At 54.7% G+C, this 15,386-nt stretch overlaps 1 protein-coding gene and 1 long non-coding RNA gene across 2 annotated transcripts; one reads left to right on the top strand and one right to left on the bottom strand.

Annotated features, from left to right (window-relative positions):
* Nucleotides 1–3,937: 3,937 nt before the first annotated feature.
* Nucleotides 3,938–14,487, top strand: LOC120383929 (zinc finger protein RFP-like). The gene is made up of 7 exons (XM_039502259.1): nucleotides 3,938–4,387; nucleotides 6,762–6,857; nucleotides 7,443–7,673; nucleotides 9,405–9,427; nucleotides 10,146–10,261; nucleotides 12,378–12,437; nucleotides 13,851–14,487. The coding sequence occupies exons 1-7, from the start codon at nucleotides 3,971–3,973 to the stop codon at nucleotides 14,363–14,365; spliced, it is 1,458 nt and encodes a 485-aa protein (XP_039358193.1). The 5' UTR covers nucleotides 3,938–3,970; the 3' UTR covers nucleotides 14,366–14,487.
* LOC120384007 lies at nucleotides 6,611–13,658 on the bottom strand. The gene is made up of 4 exons (XR_005588594.1): nucleotides 13,528–13,658; nucleotides 12,354–12,394; nucleotides 12,143–12,205; nucleotides 6,611–6,788 (listed from the first exon to the last, which is right to left on the bottom strand). It is a non-coding gene; the product is annotated as an uncharacterized LOC120384007 (long non-coding RNA).
* Nucleotides 14,488–15,386: the final 899 nt, after the last annotated feature.

Below are 15,386 nucleotides of genomic sequence, written 5' to 3'. Positions count from 1 at the left end.
TGTTTCTCTGTCATAATTATAAAAGTTACAGAGTGGGGACGCTGTTATAAGTATGAAAGTCTGAAATCTCACCTCTTATCCTTTCCCCCTCCAGACACTCTGCCGTCTGCACTGGAGAGAAAAAGGGGGGAACCTCTAGGAGCCCCCAGACTGGGTGAGTTTGCAGGTGGAGATTGTCTTTAAATTATGAGAAAATTCCAGAGAAAACATCTTCATGAGATTGTAGCTAAAGTTACCAACCAAATTGACAGCAACCACGACACACACAGCCCTAAAAATAACACATTCAGTAGATCCAGGAGCCCATGTCCCCCCGCCCCCCTCACTCCCTGCCACACACACACTTTTAAAAGTGGGATGTTCAGGACACTTTTTGACATGGGCATAGTTTGAGGGCAGGGTGCCACATTCCCCTTCCCCCTCCCCGCACTGCAAGCCTTGGGCAGGCATGGAGTGTCATGAACAGTGTCTGTGCTTTGGGCAGGGCAACTGATCAGCTCCTCCCTGTGTAGCGCAGCCCCTGCCTGCGGCGCCAGCCTCTTTCCAGTCCTGGCCCCTCTCAAAGGCCCCACCCCTGCTCCTCTTTCCCAGAGGCCCTGCCTCCTGGCCAGGCCAGAAGCCAGAACCGGAGCCACCACCCAAGTAGCCCAGGCTGCACTGGGGGGCCCAGCACCCTCCACCTCCCCAGGATGCCACACCCTGGAGAGCGGGCACATGGGCCGAAGGCTGCTCTCACAGCCCCCCGTACCCATGTCCAGGGCAGGTGGAGTGTCAGGGGCTCTCCATAGCGGGCAAGTCTCCCAGCCTGGCCAGGGGGCAGGGCCTCGGTCCGGGCCATGGAGGGGGTGGGGACACACAAACAGTCCTGACACCACCCTTAGTGCTGAGTTCATGCCCATTCTGATGAACAGAAACACTCTTAACAGAGTCGCCCCCGAACAGAGCTCTCTGCCACATCTCTCTGCTTCACCTGGTGCAGGGGTCTCCCCATCACTCTACTCCAACATCCTGCCTTTCCTTTGGGCAGGGCTGGGCCCTCGCATTGGAGCCGCTCCCTGATTCCTGGATTGGGGAGCTGCTCTTCTTGTGATGCTGGCAGCTCCTCCCATCTCTCTGGGCTGGGGATTGGGCTCCCCCAACCAATCCTTCCTCCTCCTCTCTGGTGATAAGTGGCACTTACCACTGCACCTTTCTCTATGTTTCCTGGCCTGGGAGTGGAGGCTGCATTAGGGGAGGGAGTTTCTCGCTCAGTTTTTTAACTGGTACCCGTCCCCTCCTCCATAAAAACTTCTGACACCTTCCTGGCTGTGCCTTTGCCACTGGGAATGGAGCAGTCCCAAGAGGGGGAAGCAGGGAGCTGAAGCTTTTGCAAGCAAAAGAGAAACTAATGAAGTTGGTCATATTACATAGACTGAGGAGCTGCAGTGACAGCTCTGCTCAGTCTCAGGTGCCCAGGACAGAGGCAGCTCCCTGGGATCCAGGTCTGACCTAGCCAGGACGGGGCTGCTGGGGAGTGTGAGAAATGGTCCCATCCTCCCCCAGGGCCGAGCTGTGCCCCTAACGCTCTGATTCTCTCTCCCCAGTGAATGTGACTCTGGATCCAGACACGGCTCATCCCAACCTCATCCTGTCTGAGGATCGGAAAAGTGTGAGACGGGGAGAGACATGGCAGCAACTGCCCAAAACCCCTGAGAGATTTGCCCCTGAGCCCTGTGTGCTGGGCTGTGAGGGATTCACCTCGGGGAGACATTGCTGGGAGGTGGAGGTCAGGGGTGTGGGATTCTGGGCTGTGGGGGTGGCCAGAGAGTCTGTGAGGAGGAAGGGAGAGATCAGCCGTAGCCCTGAGGAGGGGATCTGGGCTGTGGAGTGGTGCAGGGGTAAGTTCCAGGCTCTCACCTCCCCTGTGACCCCCCTGCCCCTGAGCCGGGCCCCCAGCAGGATCCGGGTTTGTCTGGACTGTGACCGGGGGCAGGTGACATTTATCGATGCTGGTGATGAGGCCCCGATCTTCACTTTCCCGCCGGGCTCCATCCCTGGGGAGAGAATCCGACCCTGGCTCGGGCTGTGGTGGAGATGCCAGCTCAGACTGTGTCCCTGAGACACAGCAGAGGGGAACCAGAAATCAGTCTCTCTAGCTTCACACACTCTAGTCTCTATGACCTTGGAGGACTCCCATCTACCCAGCCCCCAGCACCTCATCTATGTCCCCTAGAAGATCCTCCCCCTCCCTCTCTGCAGCGCTACAGGAGGGGCCCTGAGGGGCAGAGATGGGGGGCTGGGCAGGGGGGAGAATTAACAGCTGGGCAGGGGACAGGCGGAGGTGGGATGGAAGGTGAGGGCTAGAACAATGATGAATAGGAAAGGACAGTATGGAAGAAAAGGGAACGTGAGCATGGGAGATTTATTACATGTTACTTAAAGTGAGACTGTAACTCATTAATTCCCTATATTAATCCCTGGCCCGTGGTGCTATTTTAGTGCCATAAAGAAAATTGTTCTCAGTAGCTGGGGATCTCCTTGCCGTGCTGCAGTTATTAAGGCTCCTTCTCAGCTCCTTTTACTTTGCTACTTTCCAGCTAATTACTGTAAATAAAACATTACAAACAATTCTTCGTGTTTGTTCCACTTTACTGTCCCAGCTGCAGGTGCTGGGGGCAGCATCATGGGATTTGCTTCCTGACTTGGTTGTGTCCCCCCAGCACCCACAGGGCTGCTGGAGTCCAGGGCTTCTCCCACCCACTCTGCCCAACCCCCTGCCCAGCTACCACGGTCCGGGGCTTCTTCTGCCCACCCCTGCTCAGTGCAGCTCCTGCCGGGGTTCAGGGCTTTTCCTCCCTCCCCGCCCAGCATGGCTCCTGCCAGGGTCCGGGGCTTCACCTTCCCCTAATGGGCCACTGCACCCACCCAGCGCGTGCGCCTAGGAGCCCTGCAGCCTGCTGGGGCGAATTCAAAGGGCCTGGGGCTCCCAGCTGCCGCCATCACTACCAGGCACTGGCAGCTGCCGCAACTGGAGGCCCCGGACGTCAGATGGTGGCTGCAGCCCCTAGTGCGAGCTCCCCGCGCACCCGCTGCCCTCGGCCATTGGGCCCCAGCCCTCACCTGGGGGACAGGAGCTTGGTCTCCCTGCAGTCCCTGGTCTCTCTGCCTGGACTGACAAACAGGGAGAAAATGGGGGCAGGGCCTTGGTGGGTGTGGTTGTGTTACAGGGGCACCTGCCCCACTAGGGCCTAGGCTGAGATCCCAGCACATTCCACAGGCCCCTGAGCCGCCATCAGATGGACTTTCAGCCTTGGTCCGTGTGGTGGTGGGGGGAGGCTCTGGGTTACTGCCCTGGGGGAGCTGCTGGGGGAGGGAGGAGATTTACCTGCTCACAGACAATTTTAACAGTTCTAAAGCGTCAACATTTTTGGCTCTCAGTGTCCAGTGTCATTAAATAGTTCTGGTCTGACCAAAATATTGTCTGATCCCCCCATAATTTCCCACAACCGTGAACATTTTAATTGGAATGAAATGCTTAAAACCCAGTTTGTTGTGCAGCTGTGAAAGTTTAAATCGATAAATATAAAAACTGCTTAAAATAAAGATTATCTGTCAAAATTAGGTATTATAAACAAAATTCTGCCCAGCCTGACTATCACTCCTTAGACACCCAGCTCCTGCTCCTCCAGGTTCAGCCTCACAGGGCGATGCCTCAGTGACCCTCCCCACCAGCTCAGGGGCTGATTGCAGGCCGGGAGCCCTTTGGGGTTTTAATTACAGGCTGATTTCACTGAAAGTTACCTGTCACTGGTGTGATTGTACATTTTTACACTAAAGCCTCCAAGGGTAAAATTGGCTGGGTCCTTCCTGCTCAGCAAACAGCAGGAGTCATTTTCAGGCAAGGAAACACCCCCTTGTTGCTGCAGGCGGGGCATAGTTTGAATTCAAGGAATTTGAAACAAAGCCTGTTACAAACTGCCCAGAGGGAGCCATGGCTGCAGAGAACCCTGTGGAAAGGCTCCAGGAGGAAGCGACATGTCCCGTCTGTCTGGAGTATTTCACAGAACCTGTCAGTGTGGAGTGTGGGCACAATTTCTGCCGAGCCTGCATCAGCCAGTGCTGGGAGGGATCCGATACAGCCACCTCCTGCCCTCAGTGCAGAGAAACTGTGCAACAGGGAAACCTCAGGCCCAACAGGCAGCTGGCAAATGTGGTAGAAATCACCAAGCAGTTGAGTTTACAGGCAGTAAAGGGAGCAGGAGGGGACGGGGTGTGTGAGAGACACCAGGAGGCTCTGAAACTGTTCTGTGAAGAGGATCAAACCCCCATCTGTGTGGTGTGCGACAGATCCCGGGCTCACCGCACTCACACGGTGGTCCCCATCGAGGAGGCTGCCCAGGAGTACAAGGTAGGGAATTGCTGTGAAATTTAATGGGTTAACTTCTGGGGTTTAATGACATGCTAATTTCACTGAGAGTTCCCTGTCACGGGTGTGACTCATCATTCAGCTCTGTAAAGTCTTCATTGTGTGGGGAGATGCTGTAACAAAATTAATGATCTGGCAGTGCCAACAGAGGCAAAATATCAAATCTTGAAAGCAGGATCTGCACACACCCCACAGAAGGGCTACTCACTCCATACCCCCCCTCTCTCCTTTGCTCTCCCCCACCCTCACTCACGGTCACCGGTCTGTGGCAGGAGGTTGGGATTCAGGTGGGGGTGCGGGCTTTGGGCTGGGGCCGAGGAGTTTGCAGTTGGGAGGGGGCTCTGAGCTGAGCCTGGGGCAGGGGGTTGGGGTGCAGGAGAGGGCTCCAAGCTGAGGCAGAGGGTTGGGGTGCAGGTGAGGGCACAAGGTGCTGGCTCTGGGAGGAGGGTCAGGGCTGGAGTAGGGGGTGGGGGTGCAGGAGGGGGTCTGGGAAGCTGGCTCCAGCTGGGCAGCACTGACTTACCTCAGGCAGCTCCTGGTCAGTAGTGCAGCGGGGCTAAGGGCGGCCCTCTGTTCTTTGCAGAGTTCCCAACCCTGCCCCACTCCTGGAAGGGGCCAATGTGCCCCTGTGGCCCCTGGAGGGGAGCATGTGGCTACGCACGCTGCCCCTCTCTGCAGGAACCACTCCCGCAGCTCCCATTGGCCACAGTTCCCCATTTCCGGCCAATAGGAGCTGCGGGGGCAGTGTTTGCAGGCAGGAGCCCTGTGAAGAGAACCCTGCCCTCACCCCAGGCTGTGGGGGCAAGCTGGCCCCTTCTGGGGGTGCCGCACGGCTGCCAGAGATTGCGATCGACTGGGAGAATCCCCAGGATCAACTAGCTGATTGCAATCGACTGGTAGATGACCACTGGTCTCGCTAGACAAAAGGTGGGAAGGGAAACTGAGGCACAAAGCGGGGCAGCGAGTTGCCCACAGTCACCCAGCATGTCAGTGACAGAGCTTAGCATAGAACCCAGATCTCCCCAGTCCAAGACCTGAATCACTTTGCCATTCTGACATCTTAGCATCAGCCCCACCCAGTGATGAAGTGTCTCCGTTAGGAGGGAGAGACGCCTTGATAAAGGTCCCAGGCCCACCAAGGAGAGGAGGATTCTGAACTCCCGTCTTGCTCCATGAGAGATTAATCTCAGATGCTGCCGGCCTGCAATAGAGTAGATCACGGGGCTAAACGCTGTGTGGGACCCCGAGCACCTTGAGCCCACACACAAAAGAGCTCCAGACAGCTCAGGTCCATGCCAAGTACCACTGGGATTACACTGGATTGTAGCAAAACTAACCCCAGGCTGGAGCTGACCAGTGCCAGTCTGACCTGCTCTGTTGTGTACGTGGGCAAGGACCAGCCAGAGTGGTTCCATTAGTCCCACCAGGCAGCCTTTTGAAATCTCCCAGAATGCACTGCTTCCGGGATCTTTACCAGGGAATGGGACCGTGGGGTACCTACCCAGGGGGCATTGCCATGGAGAGGGGTTAGGACAGCACTGGGGCAACCCCCAGCCCTTTACACAAATCTGCATCATGCCTAATTAGGGTGGTCACTGAGGCATCCCCAGAACATCGGATATACCCACACCTGCCTGCATGGGCCTGTCCTCACCAGTATCAGTCACCCTGTGTGGACCCCACCACCATTTCTTCCAGCGTGCCACCCGCCTGCATCATTCTGCATGAAGGTGCCACCCCAGCCCTGCCCCCACCCTCACGGGTGTCCTCCTGCATCCTCAGTCTCCTCCTCTCCCTTTTGCACTAGACAAACCCATGTCCAGTGCTGAGTCCCTACCGGACAGGGACAGTGCTCCCCAAAACTGGGACTGCGCAGCTTCAAACCAGACGAATGGCCTCCCGACATCTCAGTTTTGCCCTGGTGCTTAGACCAGCTCTGCCCAACCAGTGCAGCTTCAGGGCTGAAATCCCAGCCCATATTTCAACCCTGGTGGCTTCTGAGATTTGTATCACTTTGTTTGTTAAACCTTCAAAAAACAGGTTTATTGATTCACCCACATGTGACTCCAGTGCCCTGTTATGCTCTGTACTATTAATCAATTCACAAATACCAGTAAAGCTTGGGTATAATTGAGATCTCTTGCTAATTACTAAAAACATTGAAGCAGAATTGGTAACGAGTCTGAATGTGACACTCTCCTAGTTTCCATTAATGAGGTTTCATCTCCTTGGTGGTCCTGATGTCACAAAGTGATTAGAACCACAGTCATCTTGGGTTTCGGGTGGAAAAACACCCACTTCCAAGCACCTCTCAACTATCCAGATGAAACCTCCCAAATCATTTCTGTTTCTTCAGGAAAGAATCCAGGCCCACTTGAAAACTCTGAGGGAAGAGAGAGAAAAGCTGCTGGGATTGAAAGTGACTGGAGAGAGGAATTGCCGGGAATATCTGGTAGGTGCCTGTTGTTATGAATCAGCTGTGAGACTGGCAGTGGGAGGTCTGTTTGGAGGCAGACTCCTGTGTGGCCTACGTGAACATGGGCTTTGTGTGTGTTTCTCCATAATCATGGATTGCTGGGTTTGATTCATGTGTAGACAAGCCCTAAGCTTCCATTTCAGTAGGTGAGTAGGCCTTCTGGCTTGCCTGAATTCACACAAATGTCCCCGTGAAGTGCTTGTCCACTGTGTCTAGACATTTTGTGCATTTTTAAAACATTTGTTTCTTTTAACTCCCCTGTCGTCTCTGTCAGTGTAGTGCTGAGTCCTGCCTCCTGCTGCTCTGGGTCTGAATTTCCACAGACCATAAATAACAGAAGATGCTGACCATGACTGACAGAGAAACATCCCTTTCACAGGGACACAGGGGCCGAAAGGGAAGGTGTGAGAGAATCCCCTGCCTAGTACCCAAAGGGTAGAGTCAAATGTCAGAAATCTGAGGATTTTCAAAGAAAATCACCTTCCTGCACACTCAGCTCTCCATGAATGGACCCTGGGCTCCATCCATGTCCCTGACCAACCATTGCCCTATTTCATACAGAAACAAACACAAACCGAGAGGCAGAAGATTGTGTCTGAATTTCAGCAATTGCAGCAGTTCCTGGAGGAACAAGAGCGACTCCTGCTGGCCCAGCTGGAGAAACTGGACAAGGAGATTGTGAGGATCCAGAATGAAAATGTCAGTAAACTCTCTGAGCAGATTTCCCGTCTGAGTGAGCTGATCAGTGAGCTGCAGGGGAAGTGTCAGAAGCCAGCGAGTCAGTTCCTACAGGTGAGACTGAATAAGAAACATAGGTGGGTGCTCCAGGACAGTCAGCTCTCCCACTCAGTGCTACCCACCATCGGCCCTGCGGATCAACTCCTCCCCCTTCTTCCAGCACCATCTGCCTGCTGCAATCAGCTGTTCCACTGTGCGCAGGAGATGCTGGGAGCAGGGCCGGCTCCAGACCCCAGCGCTGCAAGCACGCTCGTGGGGCTGCCCTTTCCCGGGGGGTGGCAGGCTGGGCCGGCGGACCTGCCGCAGTCATGCCTGCGGGAGGTCCACCGGAGCCCCGGGACGACGGGACCTGCCGCAGGCATGACTGCGGAGGGGGCGCTCGTCCCACGGCTCCAGTGGACCTGCCGCAGGCATGACTGCGGACGGTTCGCTGGTCCCGCGGCTCGGCTGGACCTCCCGCAGGCATGCCTGCGGCAGCTCAAGCACAGCCACCGGACCTGTGATCCGTCCGCAGCTGCGGGAGGTCCAGCTGAGCCGCGCGACCAGCGGACCCTCCGCAGTCATGCCCGTGGGAGGTCCGCTGCTCCCGGGGCTCTGGGGCACCTCCCGCGCATGACTGCTTGGGGCGGCCAAATAGGTAGAGCCGCCCCTGGCTGGGAGGGAGGTGGAGGAGCGGGGAGGGACTGTGCTCATGTTAGGATTCCCTCCCCACTTTGAACTCTGGGGGACAGATGTGGGGACCCACATGAAAGACCCCCCTAATCTTATATTCCATCAGCTTAGGTTAAACACTTCCCCAAGGCACAAATTCCTTTCCTTGTCCTTGCTGCCACCACCAAGTGATTTAAACAAAAATTCAGAGATGGGTCACTTGGAATCCCTCTTCCCCCAAAATATCCCCCAAGACCCGTTCCCCCAAAATATCCCCCAAGCCCCTTCACCCCCTTTCCTGGGGAGGCTTGAGAATAATATACCAACCAATTGCCTTTAATGTAAGTACAGACCAGATCCTTATCTTTAGGACACTAAAATCAATCCGCATTTCCTTGCCTTAGTTAGAATTTTTGTAATCTTATATGGATCATTTCAGGTAGCTTTTCAGGAGATGTTGTACCTGCTTGGTCTATCTCTCTATCAGGAGAGGGAACAAACAAACAGAGGCCAAATAAAACCTCCCCCAACCCACCAGATTTGAAAGTATCTTCTTTCCTTATCGGTCCTTCTGGTCAGGAGCCAACCAGGTTATCTGAGCTTCTTAACCCCTTAGAGGTAAAGCGATTCAGTACAGCTGCAAGGAGGTATTTTATGTTCCTCTTTCCTTAATATTTATGGCAGCTCACAAGAGGAGGCGAGGAAGAGACAGGGTGGAGGTTGAGTGGGAGGGGGAAGAGTTGGGTTGGGGTGTGGCATTGGGGAAAGGTTTAGAGTGGGGGTGGGGCATGGGGTTGAGCACCCCCAGGGACAATTGGAAACCGGAACTCATCATTAGAAACATGCCAGACCCCCACAGAGGGAGGAGCGGGCTGCTGAATCATAAGCACTGGAGTCCAGCAGTCGGAGATCTCAGTGTAACTCGGCATGTGCATTGCTGACCTCTGAGTGAGTATTATTCTTAGCAGAGTGACAGAGATATGAAAAATGGAAAAGCCCCATTCGCTCAGGGAATCAATGGCCCTGGGGCCAGGGCAGGGTCTCTTCCCCCATACTTCATAAATCCCTTCCCTGGAATCCCCTGTGTGTGTATGTCAGAGAGGACTGAAATTCTTTTCTCTCTCTCTCCTCTAGGATGCCAGAACCACCTTGAGCAGGTATGTGGCTCCCTCGCACTCCACAATGCTGGGAAAGAGCTTGATGATGAGGGTAGCACCGCATCTCCCCGGGACTCTACAGCAAAATGTGTGGGGAGATCACATGTTGGATACAAATCTCTCTGATCAACTTCATCCTGGGGTGCTAACACTTGTACAGAAGACTCTGGAATTCTCCAGTCAGTGGGAAAGACTGACCTCAAGTATTTTCTAGAGATGTCCCATCCCTGGGGGACTGGCTGCCTCAGGATTGTGGAGATGGACTATGGGCCTGTCACTGCTGGGGCCCTGGTCACTATTCAGCCCAGGGCAGTAGTTTTCAAGAGTCTTTCCCCATCTGAGGGCTGTTTGGAGACCTGTGAGAAATGAGCTGGGGAAGGGGTAGTTGGTGTCTCAGTCTAGTTCCTAGAGGCAGATTTCTGCAGCACTTCACCTGGGAACCTCCTGACCCTCAGAGCATGGAGGCCAAGGAGCGAATTGGCCATGGAGACTCAATTCCCCTTTTGTCCCCAGAGCTGGTCTCTCCAGGCCAGAGTTGAAGAATATTAATGACCTTTGAAGGGAAGGTTGCTTGGCCCTGGGTTGTGTTGCATCTGCTCTGAGGCTGGGAGAAGTCGAGGAATTCTAACTGCAGGCCCATTAGAGTAGCGACTCACTAGCCAGAACTTATAATGAGTCACACAGTAAAATATAATCACATGAAATTGTTTCCCTCCAGGTGTGAGAAGGGGAAGTTCCAGCAGCCAGAGGAGATTTCTCCTGAACTGGAAGAGCGAGTCAGTGGTTTCTGCCAGAAAACGATTGTGCTAATGGAGATTCTGGGGAAGTTCAAAGGTACTTAGAAGGGATCTAGGAATGGAAATTGGGATAAGCCTCTGAGAAGAGAATGGTGCTGATCAATTGGTTCACACTTAGATGATGCTGTTAAATTAAGAAATGACTCAAAGACTTTAAGGCCAGACGGGACCATCATGATCATCCAGTCCGACCAACTGCACACTGCAGGCCACAGAATCTCACCCACCGACTCCTGCAATTGACCCCTAACCTCTGGCCAAGTTACTGAAGTCCTTAAATCATGATTTTAAAACTTCAAGTGTAACTGGTTGAGCACTCAGCAGTGCGGCGCCTCCTGCTGGTCAGTCAGGGAATTAGCTTTCCCGCTCCAGAGCGCCCACTGCTGGCCAGTGTCTCTCCTGACTCAGGCCCCTTCATGTCCCTCCTGGACCCCAGTGCCCCTTACCTTGGGGTTCTGCCCACAGCAGTACCCCCACACTCTGGGTCTCCTCTCCCAGGGGCATCCCAACCCTCTATACCCACCTTGCCTCAGTGGTTACTGTCAGTCATCTAGCCCCTTTCTCTGGGGCAGCCTGCAGGCCGCAATGTCCACTCATCATTAGCAAAGGGGTTGGACCTACTGCCTTTCTAGCCCTAGTACCATCCCTGGCCCTTAACAAGGCCTCAGCGTCCCCAGTTCTGCCTGTCCCACCCCAGCCCTGCTCTGTGTAAGGTACCCTGCTCCCAGGCAGCCCTGCAGTGAGACTCTTGCCTGCCTAGCTCCCAGCCCTTTGATCAGGGCCAGTTGTGACCTAATTGGGTGTGGCCCCAGCTGTGGCTGCCTCCCCAGTCAGCCGACCTCAGCTGCTTTTCACCTTTTACCTCTTTTTATCCCAGGAGGGTGATAACTGCCCGGCTACACAAGTTACAGAGAATCCACCATTGACTCTAGTTTAAAACTGCAACTGACCCGTGCCCCGGGATGCAGAGGAAGGAAGGAAAAAAATCCCCAGGCTCTCTGTCAATGACTTGGGGGGAAATTCCTTCTCCACCCCAGACATGATGGTCAGTTGGATACCGAGCATTTTGGCAAGACCCAACAGCCAGACATGTGGCAAAGAACTCTCGATAGCTCAGAGCCCTCCCCGTCTACTGCCCCATCACCAGCCATGGGGCACATTTCTCAAAGTGGATCCAGCCCATCACTGAGCTCTGGTCCCATATAGCAGCTAGTCTGGGCCAAATGGGCTGTAGGGAAGGAGAAAGCCCCTCCCCTATGGTCAGGGATCCCTTCAGCACAGAAGCCTCTGGTGCCTCCTCCCCAGCATCTGCATGCACAAGGCGGGTTCCTGAGAGGGCTGGGAATGGGGTGGGGGTGGTGAGGGTAGGTGGAAGAGGGAGGGGGTGGATGAGGGATAGTGTAAAGCTGGGCCTCTGACACTCTGCACGCTGGGCAAGACCCACGGGGGCCATTGTCACAGGGATGTAGCTCTGGCTGGCTTCAGAACTTCCTCAGCCTGTGCCAAGGTCTGCACCGGCCCCTGCAGCCACTGAACAGCAGAGTCACAAATGGCCCCTCCCCTCTCCTTTTCCCGGTACAGGGGGGAATCGGACCCTTTGAGCCAACCCTCCCCCACCTCAATTTCCACCTTGATAAAATAATTTTACTATTATTTCCATTATGAGGTCCCGTCATTCTGCTCTCTGTAGAGGCGCTGAGTAAACAGACCCAACAGCTCACAATTAGAGCCAGGATTTCACAAACTCTGAACATCCCGTTAGTGTCAAAGGGACCTATGTGGGTAAAGTTACTTTTATGCCAAAGTCTTTGTATGATCTGGGTCTAGGTTACGACAAAAGGCAGTAAGTGAATGAAACAAACCAACTGCGGTCTGAAGGGTGGGAGGGGTGATGAGGGGAAAAGTAAATCTCACTTACAGATTGTGGGTTCTGGGCTGGTTGTGAGGCTGCAGGGATGCTGGCTCCATTGCTGAGAGATGCCTGATTGAGATGGGAAAATAGATTTCAGACCTTTTTATATTAAATATCTGAGTGTGTCTCTGGGCCTCTCTGTCTGTTTCTCTGTCATAATTATGAAACAGTTTCAGAGTGGGGATGCTCTTATGAATATGAAAGTCTGAAATCTCACCTCTCTTCTCCTTTCTCCCCCAAGACACTCTGCCATCTGAACTGGAGAGAAAAAGGGGAGAATTATTTGGAGCACACAGACAGGGTGAGTTTGTGGGTGAAGATTGCCTTTAAATTGTGAGAAAATTTCAGAGAAAACATCTTCATGAGATTGTAGCTAAAGTTACCAACCAAACTGACAGCGACCATGACACACACAGCCCTAAAAATAACACATTAAACGGTAAGGAGATCCAGGGGCCCATGTCTCCCCCCACAACACACACACACACACTTTTAAAGGTGGGATGACCAGGACACTTTTCAGCATGGGCACAGTTTGGGGGAAGAGGGCCACGTTGCCCCACACACACACACTGCAAGCCTTGGCAGGGGTGGAGTATGGCAGGCAGTGTCTGTGCTTAGGGCAGGGCAACTGATCAGCTCCTGTCTGTGTAGTGCAGTCCCTTCCCGCGGCACCAACCTCTCCCTGGTGCTGGCCTCTCTCAGTGACCCCACCCTTGCTCCTCTTTCCCTGAGGCCCTGGCCAGGCCAGAAGCCAGAACCGGGACACCATCCAGGGACTGCACTGGGGAGCCCTGGATCCTCCACCTGCAGAGGGTGATGCACCCTGGGAGACATGGGCCGGAAGCTGCTCTCAGAGCCCCCGGACCCATTTCCAGGGCAGATGGAGTGTCAGGGGCTCTCCATAGTGGGCAAGTCTCCCAGGCTGGATGGGGGCAGGGCCTCAGTCAGAGCCATGGAGCGGGCGGGGACACAAAAACAGTCCTGACACCACCCTTAGTGCTGAGTTCATGCCCACGCTGATGAACAGAAACATTCTTAACTGAGTCGTCCGCAAACAGAGCTCCCTGCCACATCCCTCTGCTTCACCCCGGTGCAGGGGGTCTCCCCATTGCTCTTCTCCAACATCCTGCCTTTCCTTTGGGCAGGGCTGGGTTCGCCCACTGGAACTGCTCACTGCTTCCTGGATTGGGGAGATGCTCTCCCTGTGATGCTGGCAGCTCCTCCCCTCTCTCTGGACTGGGGATAGGGCTACCCCACCCAATGCCACCTCCTACTCTCTGGTCTTAAGTGGCTGTTCCCCATTGCTGCCCCTTCCTCCCTGTTCCCTGGCCTGGGAGTGGAGGCTGCATTAGGGGAGGGAGCTTCCCTCTGGGGTATAAAGCTGGTACCTGCCACTTCTGCTCCCTCAATAAAAGCTTCTGACGCCTTCCTGGCTGTGTCTGTGCTGCTGGGAATGGGGCAACACCAGCAGCGGGATGTGGGAGCTGAAGCCTCTGTGATAAATGAGAAACTAATGAAGTGGGACCTGTTACATAGACTGAGGAGCTGCAGTGACACCTCTGCTCAGTCTCAAGTGCCCAGGACAGAGGCAGCTTCCTGGGATCAAGGCTTGTCCCAGCCAGGATGGGGCTGCTGGGGAGTGTGAGAAATGGTCCCAGCCTCCCCCAGGGCTGAGCTCTGCCCCTAATGCTCTGATTCTCTCTTCCCCCAGTGAATGTGACTCTGGATCCAGACACGGCTCATCCCATCCTCATCCTGTCTGAGGATCGGAAAAGTGTGAGGTGGGGAGACACGCAGCAGCAACTGCCCAACAATCCTGAGAGATTTGACACTGTGCCCTATGTGCTGGGCTGTGAGGGATTCACCTCGGGGAGACATTGCTGGGAGGTGGAGGTGGGGGCTGGGCGATGCTGGGTTGTGGGGGTGGCCAGAGAGTCTGTGGGGAGGAAGGGACGGATCAGCCCTAGCCCTGAGGGGGGGATCTGGGCTGTGGAGCGATGGGAGGGTCAGTTCCAGGCTCTCACCTCCCCTGTGACCCCCCTGCCCCTGAGCCGGGCCCCCAGCAGGATCCGGGTTTGTCTGGACTGTGATCGGGGGCAGGTGACATTTATCGATGCTGGTGACGAGGCCCCGATCTTCACTTTCCCGCCGGGCTCCGTCCCTGGGGAGAGAATCCGACCCTGGTTCTGGGTTTGGCGGGGATCCCGGCTCTGCCTGTGTCCCTGAGACACACAGCAGAGGGGGGAACTTGAAATCAGCCTCTCTAGCCACACACAGCCCAGTCTCTATGACCTTGGAGGACTCCCGTCTGGAGCCTCTGGCTCCTCATCTCTATGGCCCCTGGAAGCACCTCCCCCGCCCTCTTTGCAGCCCCAGGGATGGGATGGGGAAGAACCCCTGAAGCTGCAGGAGGGGCCCTGAGGGGCAGAGGTGGGGGCTGGGCAGGGGGCAGAACTAACAGCCAGGCTGGGGACAGGCGGAGGTGGGGGTGGCAGGGACACAGCATTGATCAATCAGGGTTTGGAGGGTTGGGGAGAAGCAGCAGCAGCCAGGAGCTTTTTGTACAGATCTGTGTCCTTAGATCTCACTGGGGGCTCCCAGCCCGGGATCAGCACGAGGGGAAGGGATAAGATCAGGGAAGGAAGAGAACAGCCGAGGGGGATGATCTGTGACGGGGGGAGAGACACAGGGAAATAAACGGGGATAGGAAGTGAGGCTAGAACAATAATGAATAGAAAAGGACAGTATGGAAGGAAAGGGAACGTGAGCGGGACGGGGAGATTTGTTACATGTTACTGAAAGTGAGACTGTAACTCATTAATTCCCTGTATTAATTCCGGGACAACTGTCCTGTTGTTGTGCCATTAAAAAAACTGTTCTCAGTGGTTGGGGAATCTCCTTTCCGTGCTGTGGTTATTAAGGCTCCTTCTCGGCTCCATTTACTTACCACCTTTAGTTACTGACTGTAAATAAAACTTTACAAACGATTCTTTGTGTTTGTTCCACTTTACTGTCCCAGCTGCAGGTGCTGGTGGCAGAGTCCTGGGATTTGCTTCCTGACTTGGTTGTGCCCCCCCCCAACCCCCACAGGGAATATTGTGCCCCTAATAGTTTGGGGTTTACTGGGATGTGTCATGCTCCAGCCAGGGCTCTGTCTCTGTTCTTAATTTGTAGGCAACTAGAAAATCAAACTCTGCAAAGCTGAGTTAGGGGCTAAACTCCCTAGACAATGGATGGGCATCACAGG

The sequence above is a fragment of the Mauremys reevesii genome, linkage group 15 (assembly GCF_016161935.1).
Source record: "Mauremys reevesii isolate NIE-2019 linkage group 15, ASM1616193v1, whole genome shotgun sequence".
NCBI lineage: Eukaryota > Metazoa > Chordata > Testudines > Geoemydidae > Mauremys > Mauremys reevesii.
This window is presented reverse-complemented; position numbering and strand designations above follow the sequence as displayed.